Source organism: Chiroxiphia lanceolata, chromosome 7 (genome assembly GCF_009829145.1).
Source record: "Chiroxiphia lanceolata isolate bChiLan1 chromosome 7, bChiLan1.pri, whole genome shotgun sequence".
NCBI lineage: Eukaryota > Metazoa > Chordata > Aves > Passeriformes > Pipridae > Chiroxiphia > Chiroxiphia lanceolata.
The window spans coordinates 35,137,444-35,162,318 of NC_045643.1; the positions used below are offsets into that span (position 1 = coordinate 35,137,444).

Genomic DNA, 24,875 nt, shown 5'->3' on the forward strand with positions numbered 1-24,875 from the left:
TTTTTTTAATGACATGGTTGAAATTGAGCCCATTATAGGCCATGCTGTTTCTCAAAATATGGGGTGAAAATTCTATTAAAACAGCAAAGATTTTCCAGTTGACTCACATTAGAAAAACAAACTATGAAACTCAAGGACCACAGAACCAATTAGGTTGGAAAAGACTTCTGAGATCATCGAGTCCAACCTATGACCAAACACCACCTTGTCAACCAGACCATGGCACTGAGTGCCACATCCTGTCTTTCCTTGATGTTCAAGGAAACATCTCCAGGGACAGCAACTCCACCACCTCCCTGAGCAGCCCATTCCAACATCTATTCTCCCTTTCTGTGAAGAAATTCTTCCGAAAGTCCAACCTAAACCTTCCCACAGCAATCTACTTAAAATAGAAATAAACAGTGACCTATACTTCTCCTGTGTTACAGGTTATACAAAAGAAAACAGAAACATAGAAGAGATCCAAGGTAATGCAAGACTGAAATGAAAAGGTGCACTACTCATGAATTAATTAGCCCTGAAAGCTAATAGAAAAATAAATATGAACAAAAAAGCATCAAACTTAAGGACCACAGTTCACATGGATAGACAAAGCTGATCAACATGTTGGAGGTAATGTAACCTTAAATGAAGCTATGCTGAGTGTAAGACGAAGGCTGTGGACCCCCAGATATATCCTAAGGATACAGTCACCCTGCACCTCAAGACAACCTCCACTTGAGCGGGGTCCAGGAAGAACCAGCACCATCTCCTCCAGAGCCAGAGTCAGCTTTTATCACGTTTCCACCACTCAAAGCACAGCCCAGGGGTAAGTGGTTGCCCTGGCATGCAAAGGCACTCTGGGGCCAATAGGCCAAACCCACAGAAAGACCAGAGACTGTGTCTGGAATTTGCCAAAAAAGCAATGAAAGAACCAACACAACTTTGCAAGAGTTTACACGGCATAGCAAACCACCTCCTGAGAAAACAAATACTTCACAGAAGTAACTGGTGATATTACAGCATGAAATGAATTGACTATTAGCCTTCAGCAAATGGGGTATTTATTGTTTTTAAATTGTACATTAGTGCTCAAGCAACAATGATATTTATACTGTACATCAAACCACAAGAATAAGGAAGTAGTGAGCTAAAACTGAGGACTTAGATTAGTGATCTTGTATGCCCTGGGGGAGCATGAGATGTAAATAGATGCACACATAAAGTAAATAAGACACAATGATACTGGGGGAATAGTGACAACTGAGTCAGCAATATGAAAAAGCTACTGTTCTGAAACGTCCAATGGATATCAGACTCCAATCTGAAAAGACACTTTGGAAACTGAAGAGATTTTATTAAAAGAGGGAACAATCTTGAAACAAGAGTAAGCACATAGCTAAGAACACCTCCAGGAAAAGCTTGGCCTTGATATTTTACACTACCATGGGTAGAAAGCAGCATATAAACCTCCATACAGAGCACTCAAAATGAGCTGGCACACACCATAATGCTATACCATCATGTTATATTTTTGTCTTTAGAAGTTTTCCTCAGAGAGCAAGCTGCAACATCAACATATCACCATTAAAAATTCCTGTTATCCTCCTACAGCTTTTAAGTTGTAGATATTAACAAAGATGAAATGCTTATCTATTCAAATAGAAAGGCAATTTTGACCTTAGTGCATTAGTATAAAAACAAAATGTGTTGTTTTGATATTTACAAGATGCCAGAATTAGCCGCACTTCACAATCAGCCTCATGGCATCCATACTAAAACAGCCTTCCAAAAGTCCCTCTGGAGGAGGAGAGAAGGCAAAAAGTAAGAAAAAAAACCCCTCAGTTACCAGCAGAGGATTTACAAACCAAACTTTAAAAAGACTGAACTGAGCACTTGAGCTCTGTAGACATAAGATTCATGAAGCTCAAACTAAGAGCAGGCTCTGCATTTACATCAAATCTTTTCCAAGACCAGGTAAAAGCCCATTATTGCCAGAGCTGGTGCAGAGGATGAATTCTGCTATCCAGGGGGCACTGGAGGTGCCATGTAGTTAGTCTGCACAAGCCACATTCCTCTGATTTATCTGTACACCCTCATGTTTCTCTGGCAAAATATGAGACAGAGGACTATTATTTGGAGATATTTTGGCCACATGCCACTGCTGCTGTACAGTTTGTGAGTGAGCTACACCAAGCACTCGGAGCTTAGGCACTGAGCAAAGCAGGCATGCAGACAAGACCAGTTTTAACTAATGTCTGAGTAGCAATAATAACAACTAGCAGCAACACAGCGAGTACTGCAATGGCATCAGTGACAGACTGTGCTGTGAGTGGCTGGAGGAGGCCCTAAAACCTACCAGGACCATCCAAACCACTCCCAAGCTTTTTATTGAACGTCTCTCAGCAATACATCAGCATAAGGTCCTGTAGAGCTTTCAGAGATTTCTAATTTTTATTTTATTCACTTCTTATTTCAACAGCAAAGATCCTGCACGCCTTTAGAGGAATATTAATGATGCAGAAGACCCAACCCTCAACCCTGTGAAAGCCACTAGTGTTCTCTCAGAGTAACTGGTCCGGTGCCAGCTCAGTTTATTATATTGCCTTTGTTTGTTTCCCTGAAAACACAATGCTACAGTGAACCAGGGGATGTTAATGCACTTCCATGCCATGCTGCATTTGTTTTTATTGCCAGAACTCTGTACTTAATATAGCTGATACCTTCTTCGAGGCTGAGACATCTTAATGAGCTCAGCACCACCATGTGCAGGGGCTCCACCAAAGATCAGTGAGTGCCTCATGAGCAGTTTGCTGGGGCGGGCATGGATCACTGTCCAAATGCCACTGCTGGCTGCAGACTAACTAATGCAGCTTTAACAAGCTAAAAACACCCTCCTAAAACAAATCTGTCATTACAAATAAGTAACAATAAAGTGGGCACACGGGGTAACAGGTTTACCAAGGGCATCGTGTGGTGATAAGAATTATCTTTTGTACTTGCTGTCTGTGCTGATAATGGGGGGGGGGGGGTGTTGCATATACTTTTTATTCTGGAAATTGCAGTTGCTAAAATGAGATCTTACTGTCAACTTGATGCATAAATTTGACAAAATCCCTCCAGCATCCCAGGTTTGTTAAATCATACCACTAATAAGGCTGTGCCTGAGAAGGAGTCCTGCTTACCCCCGTGCACTGAAACAGCAGTACCCCGGGCAAACCCTCTGATCTCAGCCTTTCAAAGAAAAAAGAGTACCATCTGAGAGTAATACCAGGTCAGCACTGCTCTCCTGACCTGCAGGGCTACAAATAGCTTTTATCAAGACAGAAAGATGCTCTTCCCAAGAAATGGGGTCCAGTCTCAGTCCACAATTGCACCAGAGCATTGCAAGATCTGCTTTCAGGCTTAAACTAAACCCGTGCACTTACCTCTGCAGTTACAAGAGTGGAGCTCCCCATGTGCCATACAGGTAAAAGTAGGATTGTTATAGAAACATGAGAAAGTTCTCTTGCATTGCTCTAAGAGCAGAAAGAAATCTTTACACTCAAACATAAATAAAAGTACCTCTGATGGAGGTCTCCCCTGAACAGCCACAAAAATATAAAGACGGCTCAAAATTGAAACAGAGCTCCCCAGTAGGCCCCCTTATTAAATCCATCTTAAATCCAACACCTTCTGCTCTGAGTAACTTTTCACATTGATTTTCCAAGCACTAGGAATTTTTTAGGTTACCAACCCCTTCCAATGAGGGTCATACATGCAAGGAGTCCAAATCTGCTGGTGTTCAAGACCAGGTTGGAAGGGGCTTCCAGCAAGCTGGTCTAATGGAAGGTGCCCCTGCCCATGGCAAGGGGTTGGAACGAGATGATCTTTAAGGTCCCTTCCAGCACAAACCATTCTAGGACTCTTTATTTAAAATAAATGAAAGTTTTAAGGTAATTAGGAGCCCTGCATCACTGCTTTTTCCTCACAATGCACTCCTCAGTTGCATTTTACGTCTCAGCTTTCCACAATGGAAAAGGAACATTTCCCTTCATTGTGCACAAAGTTTGTCAGCTATTTACAGTCACACAAAAATCAAACCGGAAAAAAGGTAAAATCTTCTTAAAGCATCTCACAGTATTTTTTTTTGTACATTCAAAATTGTAAGCCTGTTGGCAGCTAAAATATGGCCAAGAATACAGCTGAGTCACAGAAAAACAGAATAAACATACCATGATTTATGGCTTTATGATTTACCACAGAAAAGCCACTGAGCTGTCTGGATGACTGTAATTTTCTCTTCCTTCCTAGACTTGGACTGCTCCCAATTAGAGCAAAGTATTTCAATCCCTTTGAAAACTAATTCCTTTTTTAAAAAAAAAAACAACAAAAAACACACACTGCAGACAGAACCACAAGATAAAGCTGTTTGACTGTAAGAAAAGGAGCTGTAAAGAGCTCAGCAACACTCAGTGAGTGTCTGGCAGCTCAGGTAGGGGCAGTGACTCACGGGGGCCAGGGTGGATGTGTCACTTTTTGGCAGCAGCCGTTTGTAATCTGGGCTGAAGTGCAGAGGTTGCGCAGTTTGCATTGACCTGTGGAGGCTGTGAGAAGACTTAGGGACTGATTAGATCCTGCTGCTCCTTCATCTACAGCTTCTCCTCCATGAGGCCAAGGGCTCTTCCTCAGCCATTTGTCCCACACAGCCTTCCAAGGGTTTTCCCACTGGCAGCTGCAGCATCAGCTGTGCTTCCTTCACTGCCAGCCCGTGGCTGCATTATGGATGCTGGCTGTGGAACTACTGCCTGCTCTCATCTTTCTGGGTACTCCTTCCGACAGCAGCAAGCCAAAACCAGAGAGACCAGGTCTTAAAGGTCAAGGGATATTATATGCATCATTACAGCTTATCATCAGCTCAAATAAAGAAAAAAAAAAAAGCCAACCACCAAGCCTCTTTTTCTTTAAGCTTGGCTTAGTCAAGGTTGACTTTCTAGCTTATTAAGAAACATTTATCTATTTCACACTTCCAGTTCTTGTAGGGAAATACAAAAGAATGTTAAATAAAACATTTTAATCCATATACATACTTGAACCAAGTATCACCATGCTTCATAAAAAGAGTAAATTAGACAAGTCCTTCTTGCAGTATCCTTTGCTGTGGCAGACTAAAGAACAGTGCTTATAAAGTGGCTTATTTTAATGTTCTTGATCATCTGTAGCATTACTGTGTGCAACACTCATAAACAACAGAAGAGGTACTTGGAAGGCAGTCCAAGAAGCCCAGCACCAGAATTGTGCTCTCTCCTTCACAAGCCAAATGGATGGTACCAATGGCCTTGCTTTGGTGACTTGACCCTGATAATCCAAGCTGAAAACTGGAGGATGAATTCTCATTCATGTTAAAAAAAAAAAAAAAAAAAAAAAAAGTGTCACTGGCAGCTTTCCGATTTAGGGCTCAATGTTCAGCAGTGTAGAAAGTGCACTGCATAATCCTTCCTGTCAACAATACCAGATGTGTTTCTAATGGAAATAATTTGTTGGATATTTATTTATTGACATTTCAGATGAGCATCGTTACATCTTGATCTTAATCATCATTTGTGCAATACACTATCTGAGCAAAGATTAAGGACTGTATCTGACTCCTTTATAGAGATGTCAGCAGCATTTCCTCATAAGTTAGAATCCTAAGGTGAAATATGAAACTTGAGATAAAATAATATGGCACAACTACAACTAAACAGTAGCAAAAGACTCTGGTTTAGGTCAGTATAAAACGACTGCAGAAAGGAAAAAAGCACATAGCTAAATTTATACCAAATTAGCAATTTCTGATAACTCAAACCCTAAATACATCAATTAATCATGAAGACTGTCTTCCTAAATTTCAGTTCCAGTCTCTAACAAATGCTTCCAGTGAATGCAGAATTTTTCTCTGTCGTACAACCTTGGGCCAGTTTTGGACAGGTAATTCACAACCACCTGTTCCTCTGGCCCGGACAAAGCAAGCACGGATGAATGGCCAGAGAAAACAACTTCAAGGACCAAAATTTAATGCACATGGACAGAGAAGCAACCCTTCATCACCTAAATTGTTTCAAAGCCAATCCTGTTTCTTAGGCTGGAGACAGTGTCTTGCCCACAGAGAGCAAATTTAAAGATCAGAGTTCTTGACATGGTAGATTAGGCTCTCCTTCCACGCATTTTGCTTGCTGTGTAATTTGATCATTAACAATCTTTGTGCCAGTTCCAGATAAAAATGCCCTTAATGTCTTTTAAAGGCAGCACTTTTTTTGTCCTGAAATAAAAACCTTTTAAGGTTATTTTTTAAGCACAAAAAATTTTCTTGCTGCCAGTATTAGTAATATATTAATTATTTAACTGAAATAAATGCATCTGTTAATGTGTTTAATTAAGCATACAAAGCTTTTCATTTGATGTTATTTGTATTTAAGATTTCCTGTTTTCCCTGAAGTATTTATTATCCAAGGCATGATTCTTCTAATCTTAGACATACTCTGGGACTGAAGTACTATTTTATATCAGCATTTCTCAGCTGCTTTTATCATGAACAGATATATTACAAACCATGTTAATGAGCTGTTTAGTATTCATATATTAGACTTTTCCTCATTTTATATGGAAATACTACTATAAAAATTCTAAGAATACTAGTTTTATGTGCATGATAATGATGAGATTCAAAGCAAATAAGAAGTAGAAAATCTGTGGTGGCAGTGAATATGAAATGGATTAGTACATCGTCAATGTGCTTTACATTGGTATAAAATTATTAGGCATGTAATTAAGTAGGATCAATGGCACTGTTTGTTTTGGAGGTAATGTTTGAGCTATTTTAGATGTGTCATCTTTAAGAATTTAATTTCACACTTTAATGATCTTCTTGTAATTTCCTCCTCCTGCTACGAAGTCACATAGTCATGATACATGTGAATCCACTACAGATCAAGAAGTGACGAGGGTGGAAGGCCAGGCCAAAGTCACCGTGAAGGAAGATGAGAACAAGGCGAATTAAATAATTCTGTCAATACAAAATTAGTTCATTTCAACTGACCTTTTTCATCAGGCACATTCAAATCCCTAGAACTGTTAGCAGGAAAGAAATTATACAGTTACTTACAGCGACGGCAGCTTTGACCTGGCTGACCTCGGAGACATCTCCAGTGCAGCCAAAGTGAAATGAGATTTGGCTTTATAGGAGCCTAATGAGTAAAAGTCAGCCTTCAGTACGCTAACATCTGCATGCAGGTCACAAAAACAAATAAAAATTTAAAAACTCAGCTTTGGGTAAAAAGGAGAGAAAGGGAGAGAAGACTCTTCTCTGTCTTGGATAGAGAACTTACTACTGGTTACTGAATAAAACCCCAGCTGTGAAAAGTCAGTCTGCTACTAAATTGTCTCATTTTGAACTGGGAATTACAAATCAATGAAACAAAGAATTTGTTATTATGGGAAACCCAATGTCTGAGGAAGTTCCCTTATTAATTTTACATTCTGGACACAGCACATGCTTCCCCTGCAGTCCCAGTTCACTGCATGTTCTCCCAGTGACTGAAAGCAGAGCCATGGACACCAGCAACATTCAGCATTCAAAGGGGTGAGGAGGCTCGAGACACACTGATTGAAAAACAAGACAACAACAGGTATTTTTTTCTACTGAAAAAGACAGAGAAGACAGATTTTTGTAAGAATAATGTACCTTTACCTTGCTATTGAAGCAAACAGGTGTTACAGTATATAACTGCTCTCTTAATGGTAGATCAGATATCCTCTACTTATACTATTCATTATTTGTATCTGGTTTTTTACACTTGAACTCATTGGCTTTAGGTTATGCAGCAGGACACTTGTAAACAAAGTTACTTCTTGCTCAGAGTCGTTTGGCACTTTAGAGATCTACTCCAGGTAACTTTAGATTAAATAGTTTAAAAATTTGCCTCAAAGATCAACAGCCTGGTACAGAAGTAGAGGAGAAAAAACTTCAAAATGAGGTAGAAAATACCATCTCAGTATTCTCCACAGCCAGAGCAAAAAGACAGCAAGAGACAGTGTTTGTAGCCTTGGCATATTTATGAATGTTTAACAAGTGAAGCAAAGAGAAGAAACACTTCAGTATAATCCCATTATACTATGAAAAAATAGGTTTCTTTCCCCACATAGATTTTGTTTCAGCACTTAAATAGTGAAAAATAAGTTTACCACATCTTTACTCTAAAGTGACTTGTGCTATTGCAAATCCACCATTAACAGCTATACCTGTGCACTTAATGAGTTTACAAATGGCAGATGGTAAAAATTAATTTAGCATTCTCTGTGAGGAAATATATACACAAACTTGGGTCCAATCCTATAAATGTCTGCTCTCATGAGTAGAACTAACTTGAAATTACTTCATATCCCAAGTTTTACACACAATTTAAGACCTGTTTGTGAGGGCACAGCTCACAGTTCTCCTAAGTGGTTGTACATGGATGTTAATGCATCTTTGAGTAATGGAAGAGGAAGGTGTTTAGCACTGCAGACTTTAAAAAGTTTCATTCAGAAGTACTGGGGCATGAGTAAGAGCTGCTAAAACATGGACTTTCTGGATTACATCTGTAAGTTAACATAAGGAATTAAATTCTTATTAAATTTCAGTTCATGTGAAATTATTTTTTCCTATTTTTCCTTTTCTGCTTTATTAAGTTCCATTCCTTTGTCGTAGTTATGCATTTCTCTTTGTGAGCAGAGGATTTTGTCTTGCATTACCTATTTCTTCATCCACAGCAAAATGCCCTCTGCTGACTAAAACTACTGTGCATTTTATAGCTAATAACACATCTAAATTCTTATTTTAAATCACAGTCCTATTTCCAAAAAGAGCAATTTTACCTTTCTTCCAGTTCATCTGCTTGCTAATAAGAGTTGTTTTCACCCATAATTTTGAGAAGAAAAATGGTTATTACACTTTGGCAATTTTAAGTGACAAATAAAGAATTCCATCCAGCCCTCTATTTAAATACAGGACATTTCTCCTGGTACAGGATCTACAGGCCAGATGTATCATTATAATTATAAACATTTGTAATGAGCCTCAGTGCAATTGGGGCCCACAGTGAAGTAGCCTCACCTCAGATAAAAAATCTTCCAACAAGCAGTTTCATACCTAAGATTGCCATAATTTATAAATCCCTGCATTATCAAATATTATCTTTTGATACCAGCAGAGCCAAGAAAGCTTTTGATGATGCTATAGTTACGTTTTTTTTCCTAAATATGTTTCCAGTTTTTATCAGTGCCTAATCAATAGACAATGCTGTGATACAGTAATTTCTCTACCTCTCTCATACCAAAGCTATTCCTGGCAGAGAAACCAATGACAGCCTAAAAATCAACGCCCTCACAATCAGCTTTGGGATTTGGCTGAATTATCCTGCAACAGGTGCATTCCTCATTTCTCCTCTCTTTTCCTGATGCTGACTATTGAACAGCACAAGGCAGCAAGACACAAAGGGCTGCTAATGGGAAGATAAAAGCTGAGACAGAAAATGGGGGAGTAAAGAGTTAGGGTATCAGTGAAAAGGATGAGACCTATGAGAGGGGCAAGGGAATTTGTTAAGGATGATGAGAGGGGGGAAAAAAAAAAAAGGAACACGGAAGGTGAAATATAGTTTTCATAGCAGTTTTAGTAGTTTGTCAGCAGAATTAAGAAAAGTGTGAAAATAATGAATAAAGTAACAGCAAGGATTATGGAGAAACAAAATAGTATGTGAAAATGCAGCGCTGGAGTGAAAGGGCTCAACTGATGCACAGAGGCCCTGAGAGAGTCACAAGGACATAAGTATGAAAGGAAAGAGGAGAAAATAAGTAATAAAGCTGTTGCTAAAGAGAATATAAATTAAATAGATAAACATGCATGGAAATAGGGACAAAAACATCATAAAGAGCTTCTAATAAAACCCCAAACAAACCCCCCATGCTGCAAACACACATTCCCCCCCTTCCCTCACTTGCCCAGTGACCATTCCTGTCCCCTTTTTGGGCAGACAGGCATTTTCTGCCCCAGTGTATCTCAGAGATTCGCTGGTGCAGTTTCCTTCATCCACTGGGCTACTGTTTAATTCCTCACTGAGATCTCCTGCCTTGCCAGGGCAGGAGACACATCCTGCCTGTGAAACCAAGGAACACTACATCTGCACCTGAAAGACAGCCCACGCTCAAACTGTGATTAACACTGAAACGTGTGTCTTATTTGTGGCCAAATACTGTCAAGAAGGTCAATGCTGAAAAAGAAAAAAGCCATTAGGCTTGGCTTAACAGTCAACCCAACCTCACGAAAGAGAAACTGTGCCAAGACTTTCCATCTCTTCTTGCCACATGTGCACTCCTTTTTTGGGAGGTGTGATTTATAGCTTAGCTAGGAAACTGTTTTAGGTTACAAACTTAAAAACAAAGTCTTTGTCAAAGTATGAATTACTTGTATAGGTTTTTCAGAAGATTGGTCTTTTCATTTTCTTGTCTTATGAGTGTATATCCCATTAGATCTGCTCCTGTGTAGGAATTGCAATTTTAGCAAGCAATTAATCCATAAATGAGCTGTTTCAGAGTTTTAGGTATTGGGCATCATCCTTCAAAGGCTCTGTCCTGGCCTCGTATTACATCTCCATGTTTCCACAGACCTTAAAAGAGGCTCATTTTGTCGGCAATCATTTAATTGAATTCCCTGTGAATCACTTTTGGAAAATCGTGCTCAGGATAATCAGGCATAGACAAAAAAAAAAAAAAAAAAAAAGGTAGTATTTCTAATGACCGTGTCACTGAGAGATACAATGACCTTTATGTTCTTCAACACTGAACTTCTTGTTGCATACTTTATTCCAATGGAAAATATGCAGCCAGAGAGTCATTGAAATTATATCTATTTTATCCTGGACCTTCTGCCAGGGATGCTGAGTTTCTGTGCAATAACAATACCATGACTTCCCATGTAGTTCTCATCTTTCCCATACACCAGAAAGTTTGTGGTTTTGAAACCACCACCACAATCTCCAAGTTCACAAATAAAAATTTTGAAAAATTTTCCCCATGTGTAAAGGCAAAATGAAATCCAGTTTAATGCATTATGCTGCACTTCATGTACTCAGATGACAAACTCTAGCACTTTACTGAGTACAAGGCAAACTCTTGTTTAAAGATATTCTTATATTATGAGCTCAAAGCAATTAGAAAATGAAGGAATTCTTCTTTCTTAAACATTTTGTGCACATTTGCAGGGTGTGAATCATTACTAATGCACCAAAAACCTGTTTGCCTACAATAAAAGTGAATGTAACTGTTTATACTGGTAAGTTGTAAATAAATGTTTAAACATCTGCATATGTTTCACTAAACAATAACTTCAAAATGATAATAAAAACCTATTGCAAAGTCTTCAACTACCTTTTAAGGCAATTATGTTTGGCTGGAACAGGACTGGGTGCATGGACTATATAATGGACAATGTTCAAGAACATTCAGACAGCAAACCAGAGTGGAAATCAATACACAGAATAGAAAATAAAGCAGAAATAAATAAGTAAATAAATAAAGATAATTGAATATTTTTAGTCTTGAAAACACTTTAAAGAAAACTAGCAGAAGCGAGTAATTCTATTCTCTGCCAAATTCTGACATTTACCTGAGTGTAGCATGGCACTTTCAAAACCATTATCTAAGAAAAAATACTTTTTATTCACAAAGCTGAAACTGCAGCCCCCTACTAAATGAATCTGCTGGAGGCCAAACTCCTGTTGCCAACCCTTTACAGCTCAGGCAGCAGTTCCTGAGAGGTCACCAGGAACAAGACTCACTGCACTTCTGATACCAGTCCGATAGACTTACACCTTGCTCTTGCAAGATCCTTGCGTTCAGTGCAGTGTAAATTTTAGTTCCCATAGTGTCACCTGGTTGACAGGGCATCTTATACATACAAGTGTTCAGTGTACCATGGCTTTCCTTGAGTGCTTTGTTATCTATCCTCTCAAACATTCCCTGTTGTGTATCTGATCTTCCCAACCTATTCCCATAGTTATCATGGACACATAGAGCCGCAGTTTATTATTTAAAAAACAATACATATATTAAAGAAAAATTAAAAGCAGGCCCAAGCTTAGCCATTCCATCCTTCAGCTGGCAGAATGCAGCTCCAGCCAAAAGCCACACAGTCTCCTTCTGGTGGGACTCACCAGCCCGTGTTCAGCACTGCACCAGGACTCAGCGTCACACCAGCACATCTGCCTGGCTTTCACCTGCTGCGAGTTTAGATCTGCACAAGGGCTGTATGGGCTGTGTCTATACAGCCCATACAATACTGGGATCACACAGAGAGTCCTGTGGTGGACTGGCTGTGCCCATTTTCCCCGAGGTGTTGCTGTGGAACCGCTGGGAACTGCCTGTGTCCATCACGGGTCAGCCCTGGCCTCCCCTCACAGAGCACTCACGGCCCCGTCTGCCAACACCCAGACACACACTCCCAGCACAAGTACAAACAATGATGATCAGAATGAGAATAATCATTTTTTGTTATTATTATTATTCCCAAACTAGGGCAGCAGCTGTCTGTTTAATCCCACAAAGTATTCAAAGTCGCTCCCCTTTGCACAGAATGGACACACTAGTTTTATGCAGAGAAGGAAAGTGTGTGTATCCCTGTAATGTAACAGTGTGCTTATGCCTCAGAAGTAGTACATTCATCTGTAGGGAAATCATAAAAAGGAATTGCCTCTAGAAGTTCTCTGGGCCTCAATACCACAGCCTATATGCTGGCTGTGACAGAGTGTAAATGCAGGAGCATCGGATTTATTGCCTGGCCATGGACAAGTGCTCCCCAGCACCCACAGATTGGGCAGCCCAGAGGGAAAAGGAGCAAAATTAGTGGAACGAAATGCAGGAACATCCTGAAGTCCAACTCCCCTCAGGAAGACAGCTGAGCATCATCAAACCAACAGCAGCCCCAAACACCACAGTGGAACAAGCTGAGCTCCTCCACACTGTTGGAGGAGATTTGTCTCAATGGGGTGCTTCTCTGTAACCTTTCCAAAAGGCTTAGAGAGTACAAGCACCATCAACATTCATCCTTCCCAGACTGTTTGCTCTAATATTCTGTTAACTATTGGAGCATCAGTAATCCCATCACACCAGAAAAATGACCTTTTCTGGAGGGGCTGAGCACTTCCCAAAAAATGGAGTAAGGAGAAAACACAGGTCAGAAACTGAAGCCCAGGTCACAATCACCCAGATATTTTCCCGCAGGAAAAGCTGGCAGACAACAGTAAACTACCTGAATGGGATCAAGCACTGATAGGCTACATAACAGAAAGTAGGATGGCAAAAGCACCAGCCATAACAATCTTTTATGTCTTTTCTTTACCAATGGGTACTAATCACAGTAGCTTTGCCAGTGCAAAACTGCAAGGAGAACTTCACTGGGAAATGCAATTTCTTCCAGGTCTGCAAAAATAGTATCAGGAAAGTTAATTCTCCTTCAAAACATTAATCTTTCTCTGTCAGAAGCACTTCTTCTTACCAGTTAACATAAAAGCATGGCAATATTTTATTGCTGCATTAAGCATTTAACTTAATTTTATGTAAACTAGCAGCAGTTTCATAAAATTTGTTGACATTTGTCATTTTGTTTTTCATTTCCTACAAGTTTTACACTACTGATATGATCCTGACTCAGAGGGAAAAAGTGAGTATACATTCATCATCTCAAAGCAGATTAAATTAATATCTGGTCAGTAACGAGGTCAAGTATCTTGCTGAAGAATAGGTATAAGCAGCTATTTTATGTAGCAGGTTCTTTGTTCAATATCACTACATACAGAATAATTACAAAGAGTGAAAACAAAGACTACATTTTCCCCCTCATGTCCAGCATTTTCTTCATTTACCTTCAACAGCTTCATGGCAGTTTGTCTTCAATATATGCACATTATTTATTGATCTGGGATTTTCCAAAGCTACTAAAGAGTGGTTTGGGATCCCAGCTTCTATTGAATTTCAATGAATCTACTCATAAAAGAATTAGGAGCTTTCAGAAATTTTATCTTTTTTTATTGCATACCACAAGAGCAACATTGCATCCAATTATCTTATCCTTTGCTGGTAAAAGAACTACAACAGAGGTACCCAATTAACAATTTTTAAGCTTGTAAAACTAGTCTCACATAATTAGCATCCAGAGAATGAAAGACACTATTTTAGCAAACGAAGTGAGACTCAAGCTTTTAAACAAGGTACTTCTGGTTGCTGCCTTTCTTTTGCTCCTCCAAGTTCAGTTTAATCATGATTATAAAAGATTGTATTCCCTCAAAATCCCAGAGAAAGATTATTATCAGAAATAATTTCAACATCTTATGATTAAGCTGCATCTACTCAAACTTCTAGAGGCAAGGGCCATTCAAATTTGATGATGTATTAATGGAACTAGGCTTGTTTCGACTCAGGAGCAGTCAGCCACAAATAAATTGTGTGGGTAGCAGCTCTGCAAACAGTCACTTGCATAACATTTAAGAAAGCTCAATTACCAGAACAACAGCACCAGGATCACAAACAAAGGGCAGTTGAGGACACTAAGAGAGACAAGAGTTGCAGTCTGGTGGTCCAGAGTGAATTGCTTTCAGGATTTTCTTGCTGCTAAAATAACTAAGTGTCAAGGACCTTCGTGTCTTGGCAGTAGGAGATCTCATATTGTAGGTTTGGGGGTTTTTTCCCTCTCATAAGTTATTCATGATACTCAAGCAATACTTGGTTGTAATGGGTAGTCGTGCTGTTGCAAAGCTCTGCTGCCTGCAAGGTGTCACAGAAGGGAATGAGACGAGCTCAGGGTAACCTTGTGCCAGACTCGAGTCTCTCTTCATAGAGCAAGTTATCAGGCAATGTTATAGCACCTTCCTCTGCCTCGTGGCTAAGAGACAACAGAGCAGCCTTTGCTGGAACTGCTGCTGCACCCAGCATTACGAAATCCAAACACAATCAATGGGTACAGTTCCAGAAAGAAGCTACAGAAAACAAGCAATTTCTCTTCCTGCTACTCTGTTTCACCTTGCCCTGGTACAATGCATTCTGATACAGAGGAGCTGGTGAACTGAGATTTGAAAACAACATGCAAGCCAGACCAACTCTAAAGCTGCAAACACACAGAAGAATCCCTCAGCACTAAATAGAAAGAGTAGTTTGCCAATGTACCTTTTAGATCTCAACTCTGTTAATAGGAAGCTGAGGAAAAAAAGAGGTAATAGTACATCAAATCAAATATTTGACTAGATTTCAGAAACCATTGATATTCCTTGGGCATGGCTTACTTACAGATGTGTTATTCATAGGTACAAGTGTGGAATGCTACAAACAAGGATGCCCCAAAATAGCAATGTTGTAAACTTTTTTTTTTTTTAAGATGCAACCAATTATTGAACTTCTCTACTTATGCCACTATAAAAATTGCTGAGATAGGCAAATGCTTACAGCTTAAGACCAGCACTAGTAGCAAGAATGGTAAAATAAGAAAAAAAAAATCCAATCCTAACACCAAAAACCAACCAACCCACCAACAATTGAAAAAACAACAAATCAAACAAAACAAAGGGAAAAAAAAAACACTAAAACCACCCACAAGAAAACCAGCATGACACTGATGTTTCAAACTAATGAGTGCCTACAACAGGCAGCAGTGAACAGACAGTAGGGGATATATTTGAGTTTTGTAATTGTCTCACCAAAAATGTCTGTCAGGTGAGTCTGCAGGCAGAAATTTTTTTTATTCTTTTTACTTTAAGGAAGTCCTCTAAACATTTGCATGAACCTCCAGACCAGCAGCTATCTTTAAAAAAGTCAAACTGTCTGGCCAGATTCTGGGCTGTCTGATCTAGTTATATTGATTTCAAGTGAGCTTGCTGATTTAGCCTACTGAAGAACCCAGCATCATCTGATTAGGTTAAGTAAATTGATTTTTGAATCCTGACTATTTGCAAAAATCTTGTGAACAACCTAGAGACCACCCAGGAAAGGGTAAAAATTACTCGGTCAAGAGTTTTATTAATACATTTTATTTCTAAAAATCATTTTTTTTCCACCAACAACTCAGGAACAGAAAAGCAACAAAATTTGTTCACTAAATTATTCATTATGAGTTACTGAACTGGGTTCCTATACTATAAAAAGCAGCAGCTCCACGGAGAGCAGAAAGAATTACAGCTGCTAAGAAACAGTGGAGAACATAAGTGTAGGTGCTGTAAGAATTCACTTCTGGTGCTACAAAGCTATTTGAAAGATCATTAAGTGGAAGATGGGCAGTAGAAGGGGAACAGACTGGTGCTGGAAGCTGCCTATTGACTCAAAAGAACACAAGGATCGCCAGGAAACCCCCCAACACAGTTGTAGAAACTCAAGGAAGCTGTGCCTGCATAAAGCCCTGCCCCAGCCTTTGCAAAAACACAGGGGATGAATTCAATAATAAATAAGTATGCCACCTTTTTTGTCCTTTCTGTCCCATCCTAGATCTCTTGACAACACTAATAAAGGGACTAGATTTGGGGATTTCAGGTGGATTCCTTAGGAAATTATCTGATAGAGTCATATCATATATGTTTGTACAGCCTAATAACTTTCGAGTTCTATTGCAAAATTTGGTTTAAATGCTGCCAGAAGAGAGGCCACAAAGGTATTTAGTTCCTAGAAGTTTTCTGCAAATAGATGGTTGAGTGATGAGGCTAATAAAACTTTTCATATGCTTACCATGGGAAAAGCTACAGCTTGAGAATTTCTCTCCTTTCCTACACTTTGAAATCCCCACAGGAGAGAAGTTAAGAACTTCCACTTGCAGGAAAAGCTTTGATCAATGCTTGCACATTATAAGAACCCAGAAAACCCTATTACTAGGCACAAATCCACTCAAAATCAATCAAACTCCATTTGTTTATGGCTATAGGAACAACTAGCAATATCTGTCAGGACACACCACATAACTCATCGTACATAAGTCAGAAAAGAGCTGACAAATAGAGACTGAATTCATCTATAAACAAACAGATACATGACCTGGTGCACGAAATCTGGAAGGTGCTGTGTCCCTGGCATTAGCAGCACAGAGTCCTCAAATATAAAATAAGAATATTTTAACGCAATTTTGAAATCCCTACAGATACCCTGATGCAAAGCATCAGCAGGAAGATTCAGGACTGTTATATTCATCTTTACTGAGAAACAAGTTCCCTGATGCAACCACAGTATGCACACATATTTCAATACTTTGACAGCAAATTATGCTGACTAAAAAAAAAATACAGAATCTTCAAGAGCAAAACATAATTGTGAGCAATTATGTTTTTACATATCTTTACATATTTTTCTTATGTTTCACCCAGAGTCCCAGTGCTGTCACTTGGCTCTCACACAGAGTCCTGGGCTGACTGCACCTTTGACTTAGGACAGCCCAAGTAATATAACCTACAGAAATTGTTCACATTTGCAAAGGGGAAGGTGTTTCCAAGAGGACCAGGCTGGCTGATGTCAGGAAAAGTGTAGACTTGCTTTTCTACCCGTCCCCCTTTCTTCAAGGCATCAATAAACTTCTAACGCTGTGTTTTTAATATGCCATGACTTTAAATGGCATTGCTGAACACAGATCTTATGGACCAGTACAATAACCATGCAAAGCTCTCGAGAAGAAACTATCTGGGGATCCAGCAAGTTGCTGGATTTGGAACTACAGGAATATCAGGAGGCAAATTAAAAACTGTGTATGTGATCATTTTTGTGCTAGTATCACAATATTCATTAGTGGGCAGAAAAAAATACCAATCCTATGCTTGAAAATATATCAGGGAAGATGGTAATCAATCAACAGTGCAGTGATAAAATCTTAACTGTACCTTCTGCTTCCCACTACAGGATGTTATTTTTGAGAATCCCAAAGTGCTCCAAAGGTGGTTAATCAGAGCACCCTCACCACAGCCCCGGAGGCAATTTTCTGATCTGTTCCAGAGAATGAGCAGTGGAGCAGGAAGGCTGCAATCAACAGGGCAAGGTTTGCCCAGACAGAAACGGCTCCCAGATATCTTGAGTTTCTGTCCCTCACTTTAAAGATTACACTCCTGAATATCATCTGATGTCTGATATTTTCTTGTCTTTCAGCAGCAAACCACGTTTCTAGCCTTCCTGATTGTCAGTGTTGCTTTGATACAAAATACATGGTTCTTCTCTTATATTAAGTGATTATCCTGGGGATAAAATCAGGAAATTCCCTCATTTTCCTCAGAACGCAGGAAACAAGGGAACATTAAGATTTAATAACACCCCATCAGTCGTCTACAAAGCTGATAAGAAGAAAGGTTGCTACTCCGGTGTTCAGAAGCTCTTAGCCACATTAAAAAAAAAAAAAAAAAAAAGGTCTTCACTGTAATTAAACATGTTTTATTAAAGCTTTCCCTCATTTTCCTTTCTTTGCTTCTTTCCCCTTCATAGCTCTTACATGTTCTTTCATTCTTCCCTTTGATGTTTGTATGCTTTTCATACTTGTATTGAAAATATTTTGCACTACTCATTTCCACCCCACCTCCCCTTTAAATGTATTGAGAGGAACACATTTTCACTGAGTTTGACTTGGACTCTGTCCTCTCAGTTCATCCACAGCTCAGTGAGAGCATAGAGAACACACTCTCTAGTGACAGAGTTCATTACAAAGTGGCACAAGAACAAAACACCTTCCATCTCTTCCATTTCTTTTGTCTCTCACCTACAAAGTGAATGTAACCTGCTCACCTTGACCGGAAGACTCGCACAGGATTTATAAGACACAACTGAATAGCTATAAATGCTACAGTTAAAAGGAAAATAAAATAAGAGTGGTTCCTTCTTTACTTACATGTGTCTAAAGACTCATCTGAATCATCAGGACAGTCAGGCTCTCCATCACACAGCCAGTGCTGGGAGACACAAGTCGCGCGATCGTGACACAGGAACTCTCCTACGTCACACAAGTGATGCTCTTCTGAAAACGAGAATGGGTTAGGATGAAACGGTTAAAGATGAAGGAAAAAAAAAAAAAGGCAAAATGAAAGTGAAAAAATGGAAATAAAATGATTCTGCAACCGAAGATCAAAGCAAGCAATAGAAATAATAGGAAGTAATAATTTAATGGTATGTAATGCCCTTGCTTAGGCTGTAGAGCCCTGACATTCAGCTGCAGGAGTTCACTGGGAGCTGCTCATAACCCTTCTGATCAGACATCAACAGCATTAGCATAAAATACTTTTATGAAGTACAATTATAAGAAATTCTGGGGTTTTTTCTAAATATTTCACAATTAAGTAAATCAACAAGCTTTTAAGCTGTCATATTACCAGCAGGGAGGTACCTCATTTGCCTCTCCTGTCACAGAACATATTTTTTAATTGTTTCAAGTTATCAAATTTTCAAGGATACATTTTTGTGACTAAAGGTGTGCTTAAATAAACATATATATAAACTATTTTTAAGTATGCATTTAATGACCAAATCCTTCCTTGGTTTTATATAAAGACTACTTTATATTTCCTGCAACAAATTCGCAAACAGAGGATTTAGTTATTTAAAGTCAACACTGTGACACCTTGAAAACAATGGCTTTTAAAAGAGGGCAGTTCTGGAAGTCTGGCACACCCACACTATCTGCTGCATTCAACCACCAAAGTCTGATGTCCTTGAGATCTAGAGTTAATTAACTCAAGACTATTCCATTATTATTTAATGTAAAACTATTCTAACATTAATTAGAGCTCACAAAACCTCTGTGTGATATATTATATTTATTTTATCAATATATAAATTACAGGGCCTTCCACAAGGTTACACTGCAGATTACTGGGAAAAGGTTTCTTGATTATTCTTACACTGACACAAGAGAGAAATAACTTCACTGGAGTCAATACTGTCACAAAGATATAAAGCCAGGTATAAAGAAGGAGACAATTAATACCAAATACACTTGTAGATCTATCCATTGGTTTAGCTCACTCCAAAAGCCAATGGGTGTATTATTGCTATGGGAAACAACAACAGGAACTTTTTGTTAAAGTTACCATTGGATCATTTCATATGTGCAAACCTCATTTCCCAGGTCAGGCTCTGAACTGTTGATGGCAATCAGTTTCAAATAAGCCAAATTTGCAACTACTATGTAAACATGTATAATATTGTTTAAACTAACTACATCACAGCTTCTAGAACCCTGTAAGAATTAAGGCATTTTTGTTATATCTTAATTTCTTCCCTTTACTTAAACAGCAAACAGTGCTCAGGCATTTAAGTTGTTTATTTTCTCTGAGAAAAATGAGCGACTGTATAATTAAGAGTGTAAGTTTACATGAACATGGAAGTGGTTTTGCTTAAAGCTTTCAGGGAGATGATTAAAGGTCCTGCTTTGATAGCATGTCTTGGCAAATTTTAGCATTTCAAAGATACACAGTAGTATGGGCAACACATGCGTGAATAACTCTTTAATATTTGTTTTTATAGTATTCTTGAAATCCACAATAAATTTCTGTTTCTTTATAGAAACCTTGTACTACAGTGTATTACATGTCTCTGAAAATGCTGTTTTGAACTATTTTCTTTTGCATAATGATAGCATTATCTTCGTTTTCAGCTGCTATCTTTAAAGAATGAATTGGACCAGTTAATCACAAACATGCACTAATTAGTGGTGTTTTAAAAAAAAGGAGAAACTATTCCTAAAAAAGTCATCCAGGATGGCCTTAGAAGCGAGGAAAACAGTTCTTTTCAGCGACACCTCTCCTCACACTTTTTCCTTCTGTATTACATGAACTGCACAGGCAGGTTCCCAGTGGATAAGAAAAATCACGTTTTTAACATCCCAGTTCTTTGAGATACGGAGCAGATGGTTAGAAATCATTCCTCTATGGGTAAATGAAAGCTTTGCCTCCCTAAGGATAGTAATCCTATACTTCTATCCTGTGCTGCGAACACCTGGCAGTGCCTCTTAGAAGGAAAGTTTGGGGGGGGGGGGGGAAAAAAAAAAAAAAGGTTGGTGCCTTTGTTTTAAAGTCAACATTTCCAGAGTCAAAACTGTGTTTGTGGTGGTTTTGTTTTTTAAAGATGAACATATTTTTAAGAGGACAAAGCTCAAAACCTCCATTAGAAAAGCAATTACAAATATAATTCATGCAATTACACCAGTGTTGGAAAACCAAAATTCCATTATGCTGATAAGAGAAAAGGGGAAAAAATAAGGCACACAAGGCAGTGACCAATGTCTGCCTACACCAGGAATGCTCCTGGCTTAACAAGGCAGTTGCCTCTGCAAACATACATTCAGTTCCTAAATAACAAGGGATAAAGAACACTGTCTGTGAGCACATGGACTGGTAGAGGTCAAAGGGATCTGAATCCTTCTTATTTGAGGGAATGCAATAATGAAAAGCAGGTCAACAGGGCTCTTGAACTATACAGGAGATAACATTTATATAATTGAGTGCTTCCTCAGTCTACCATGAGAGTCTCAATGATTCGCCGTGAATCTAATTAATGACTGCCTTTGTCAAGGAACCAGGCATGCAGAGAAGCTGCCCATTTCCAGAACTGTGCTTCCCTGCAGGGCTCAGCACTGTCCCTTCCCACTTTCTTTCAGCAGCCCCTTGCTTGGGTGCTCTGTGGATCTGCCAGGCTTCTGCTCTAGGTGACCCCACCACCACCCTCCGATGGCAGTTCTTGGCGTGCTGTCTTCAGAGCACTTCCATCCCCATCTGCTGAGAGCACCTGAGAGCCTGAAAAAACAACCCTCCCATATGGCAGCACTCTTCAAAGTGAACAAAACTCAGCCTGCTAAAGTCTTGATCCGTTACAACAGGGAGTCTGCTCATTAGGCTTCCTCTAAACGTTCGGAAAAACCACATGTGCAAACTAAGCACAAACAGAAGCTTTTGAGTGATATGATATAGCACAATGTGAATGAGTGTTTAGGGATGAGTTCATCATAACATAATTTTTTAAAGCTTTTATAACAGTAGCTTAAGATAAACACGTTTCGTGAATTCAATTTCGTTAAATTTTGCGCTTAAAGAACGATATTTTCACCACATTTCAAGGGAAACAAAAAACTTGGAAATTTTCAATTCCCTCTCCTTTTACAAAAAAGGAAAAGGGCAAGAAAAAGTGCACATAAACTAAGGGTTGTGTCTGTAAGTGTGCTCTCCTTTTCCATTTGAGAACGGCAAGATCAAGGAAAGAGTCGTGAAATCCATGAAACAAAAGATAAACACATACAAGTTATCAGCTGGTTTATCCCCAGCTGTGGACTCAGACAAAACTTCCAGGAGAGAAGAGGAATTGGTTGCCAAAATAGCAATTTTTTTTTTTTTCCAGAAGCAAAAGATCAGGATGACTAAGAAAGAGCAGAAAGACCAACAGGAGTAGTCAGAGAAGTACAATCTGTACATTTTCATTTGGATCCACTGGTGACTGCATCACCTGTCTGCATGACTAGGAACTTCTCCCAGTGATAGTAAACCCATTCTGCCATGTTTTCAGCTATTATGCAACTAAAAACTTGCACTTTTAAGTTCTTAATTAGTTTTGCTTTGATTTTAATTAAGTTATCTTCATTACAAGAGCTTAAGAACTCAGAACTCTTTTTTTTCCCCCTCTCAAAAGCATGTTTTCCATTTGGGATTTTCTTTGATCTCTCACTGAAACATGGGAGAATTTGCAGATTAATTCCAGCAAAATTTACTCCAAAGCTGAAAAGTATATTCCAGTAGCAATTTATGACAGAATTCATCATATACTAAAACCTAAATTACTGTAACTGAAAGGGAGATGGGAAGAAAGAGTGTGCACAGCACTTCCTACGTATGACTTTCAGACTTTATATAATACTTTTCAAATCTTTTATACCTTTTGAGTTAAATCTACATTTTTAGAGTCCAGCACACAGTAAAACATTTACATTTTGGCTGCACTAAACTACAGACAAAATCCTTGGAATGCGTCTTGCAAAGCAGTAAATAGTTTTATATTCGTGGTCTAAAAATTTGAGATCAGCTATTTCTGTCCTACCCAAGTTCAGTACAATGTTGTGTTCAAAGTCAAAGTTTTATTCACAGAACCCAAAAATCTCCCTCAAGATCTACCAGACCCTGATTTTTGCTTCCACAGTGCAAACAGGCTTAAAGAGCTCTGGTTATGTTAATATATATATATATATATATATATATAACTTCTAAACAAGAATATGGATGTTTTATGTGTATTTATTCAGTTCCTGACATATTAGTTATCACTTACTCAGCATTTACTAATCAACTAATTGCTTTATCCATAGGCAAAGCACACGCACAGGTACCAGTCAGTAAAAGCACCATATGTTCAGTTTAAGCCACATACGTTTAAATTCCATGTGTCAGCTTCCCTCAGTCTGCACATCTTCCTCCCAACAAGGTCACAGGCATCTTGTTTGGAGTCTGGTCCGTCTTTTGATTGACATCAGACATCCTAATTCTGAGCCCATAACATAATCTGTAATGTTCATGCTCAAATTCCTTATTTACATCTCACACATCTACAAGAATTCCTCATATTTTTCAGATTTGCTCTGTGCTAGTATGGATCAGACTAAGCAAATATTGATAGAGATCAGTATTAACAAGAAGACTAGAAATATCCACTATTTCATGCAAATCCTGAAGTATTTTTGGAAGTAGGCAGGTGATAAGTCTAGGGGCAACCTTGTTCCTTGTTCATTTTTGTTCTGCCTTTGCCAGAAACCTATTTCCATTAAGGAGGCTGACCCTGAGTCCCCTCCTGTGGATTTGAACCAGAGAAGGTGATTATTCAGACTTAATTTGGCACACTTTATGGACAGAGAAATCTAAGAACTACTCAGATAATGACAAACACCCAAATATACCTGAGCCAATTTTTACCTAATTAGCAAAGAGTCACACAATAATACATATCTCAGCAAACTACAAAATTACATGACAGTGATGGTCTGTAATGGCACAAAAATACTACAGAATAGCCAGGTGCCTCCTTTAATACAACAGAGACACTAATAGAAAAATATTACCTGTAATCCTGTCATTTGCCAATCCCTGCCCCAAGGAGCCCAATGTAGAAAGGAGGCTGAAGGCCCAACAAGGTCCCTATGAACCAGCTCTTCACAATTATCTTTGACCTCCTTTAAATCTGGAGGAAACACACAAACACATTCCCCAGGGTGAAGTTGTCCTTCTTTCCAAACAGCCAGAATTAGACTGAATGTTAATGTCAGGTTGGAGGGTCAAAGTGACCATCACTTATCCCTCCATGTATAAAGAATGACAAGCCCCATAACAGAGTCAACAACGTGCCCTTTCAGCTGCTGACAGCCAGTGCCGGGTGAACATGAGGGAAAACGCTCTCAACTTCTGCAAAGTCCTCAAAGGCTTCCACTGAAACAAATCTTTCATGTGGTACAGGACAAAATGCCTTTGAAAAAAACACTCATATGGAATGTGAAAACATCTGAGCTCCTCTACCTTGGTCTGTATTATCATACAGAGTTCATAATATTATCATTTCATTTCCTCCTTGATAGGAGGAAATGGCTGTAACAGACTTAAAAAAAATTAATAAATTTAGAGAAAAAAAAAAAGTCTTTATAAGGAACTGTGAGCATCTTGACAAGAACCTTCACAGGACAACCAAGAGCTCATATATAAGGATGCTGTGCACTTCCTAGTCCAACTGGATAAGCAACAGAAACTTTTTACATGCAAAAGAAATTGTAGGAGAGATGAGTTGAATAATACATTTCTTGTACACAGACACGCTCACTGCTTCCTAAGGAAACTCAATGGAGAACAGACTCAGGCTTTCAGCTACTCCCAGGATCAAAT

General features: G+C 38.9%; 1 protein-coding gene across 10 annotated transcripts in view; it reads right to left on the minus strand.

Annotated features, from left to right (window-relative positions):
• The window catches only part of LRP1B (LDL receptor related protein 1B), a 672,101-nt gene that overhangs the window by 486,426 nt on the left and 160,800 nt on the right, over positions 1-24,875 (minus strand). Inside the window, exon 2 of one of the 10 annotated variants that reach the window (XM_032693199.1) lies at positions 18,863-18,988. The exons of the other annotated variants lie outside the window; for them this stretch is intronic. Coding sequence (XP_032549090.1) covers positions 18,863-18,988 — 126 coding nt within the window. The remainder of the gene's footprint in view (positions 1-18,862; positions 18,989-24,875) is intronic. 10 annotated transcript variants of the gene reach the window in all.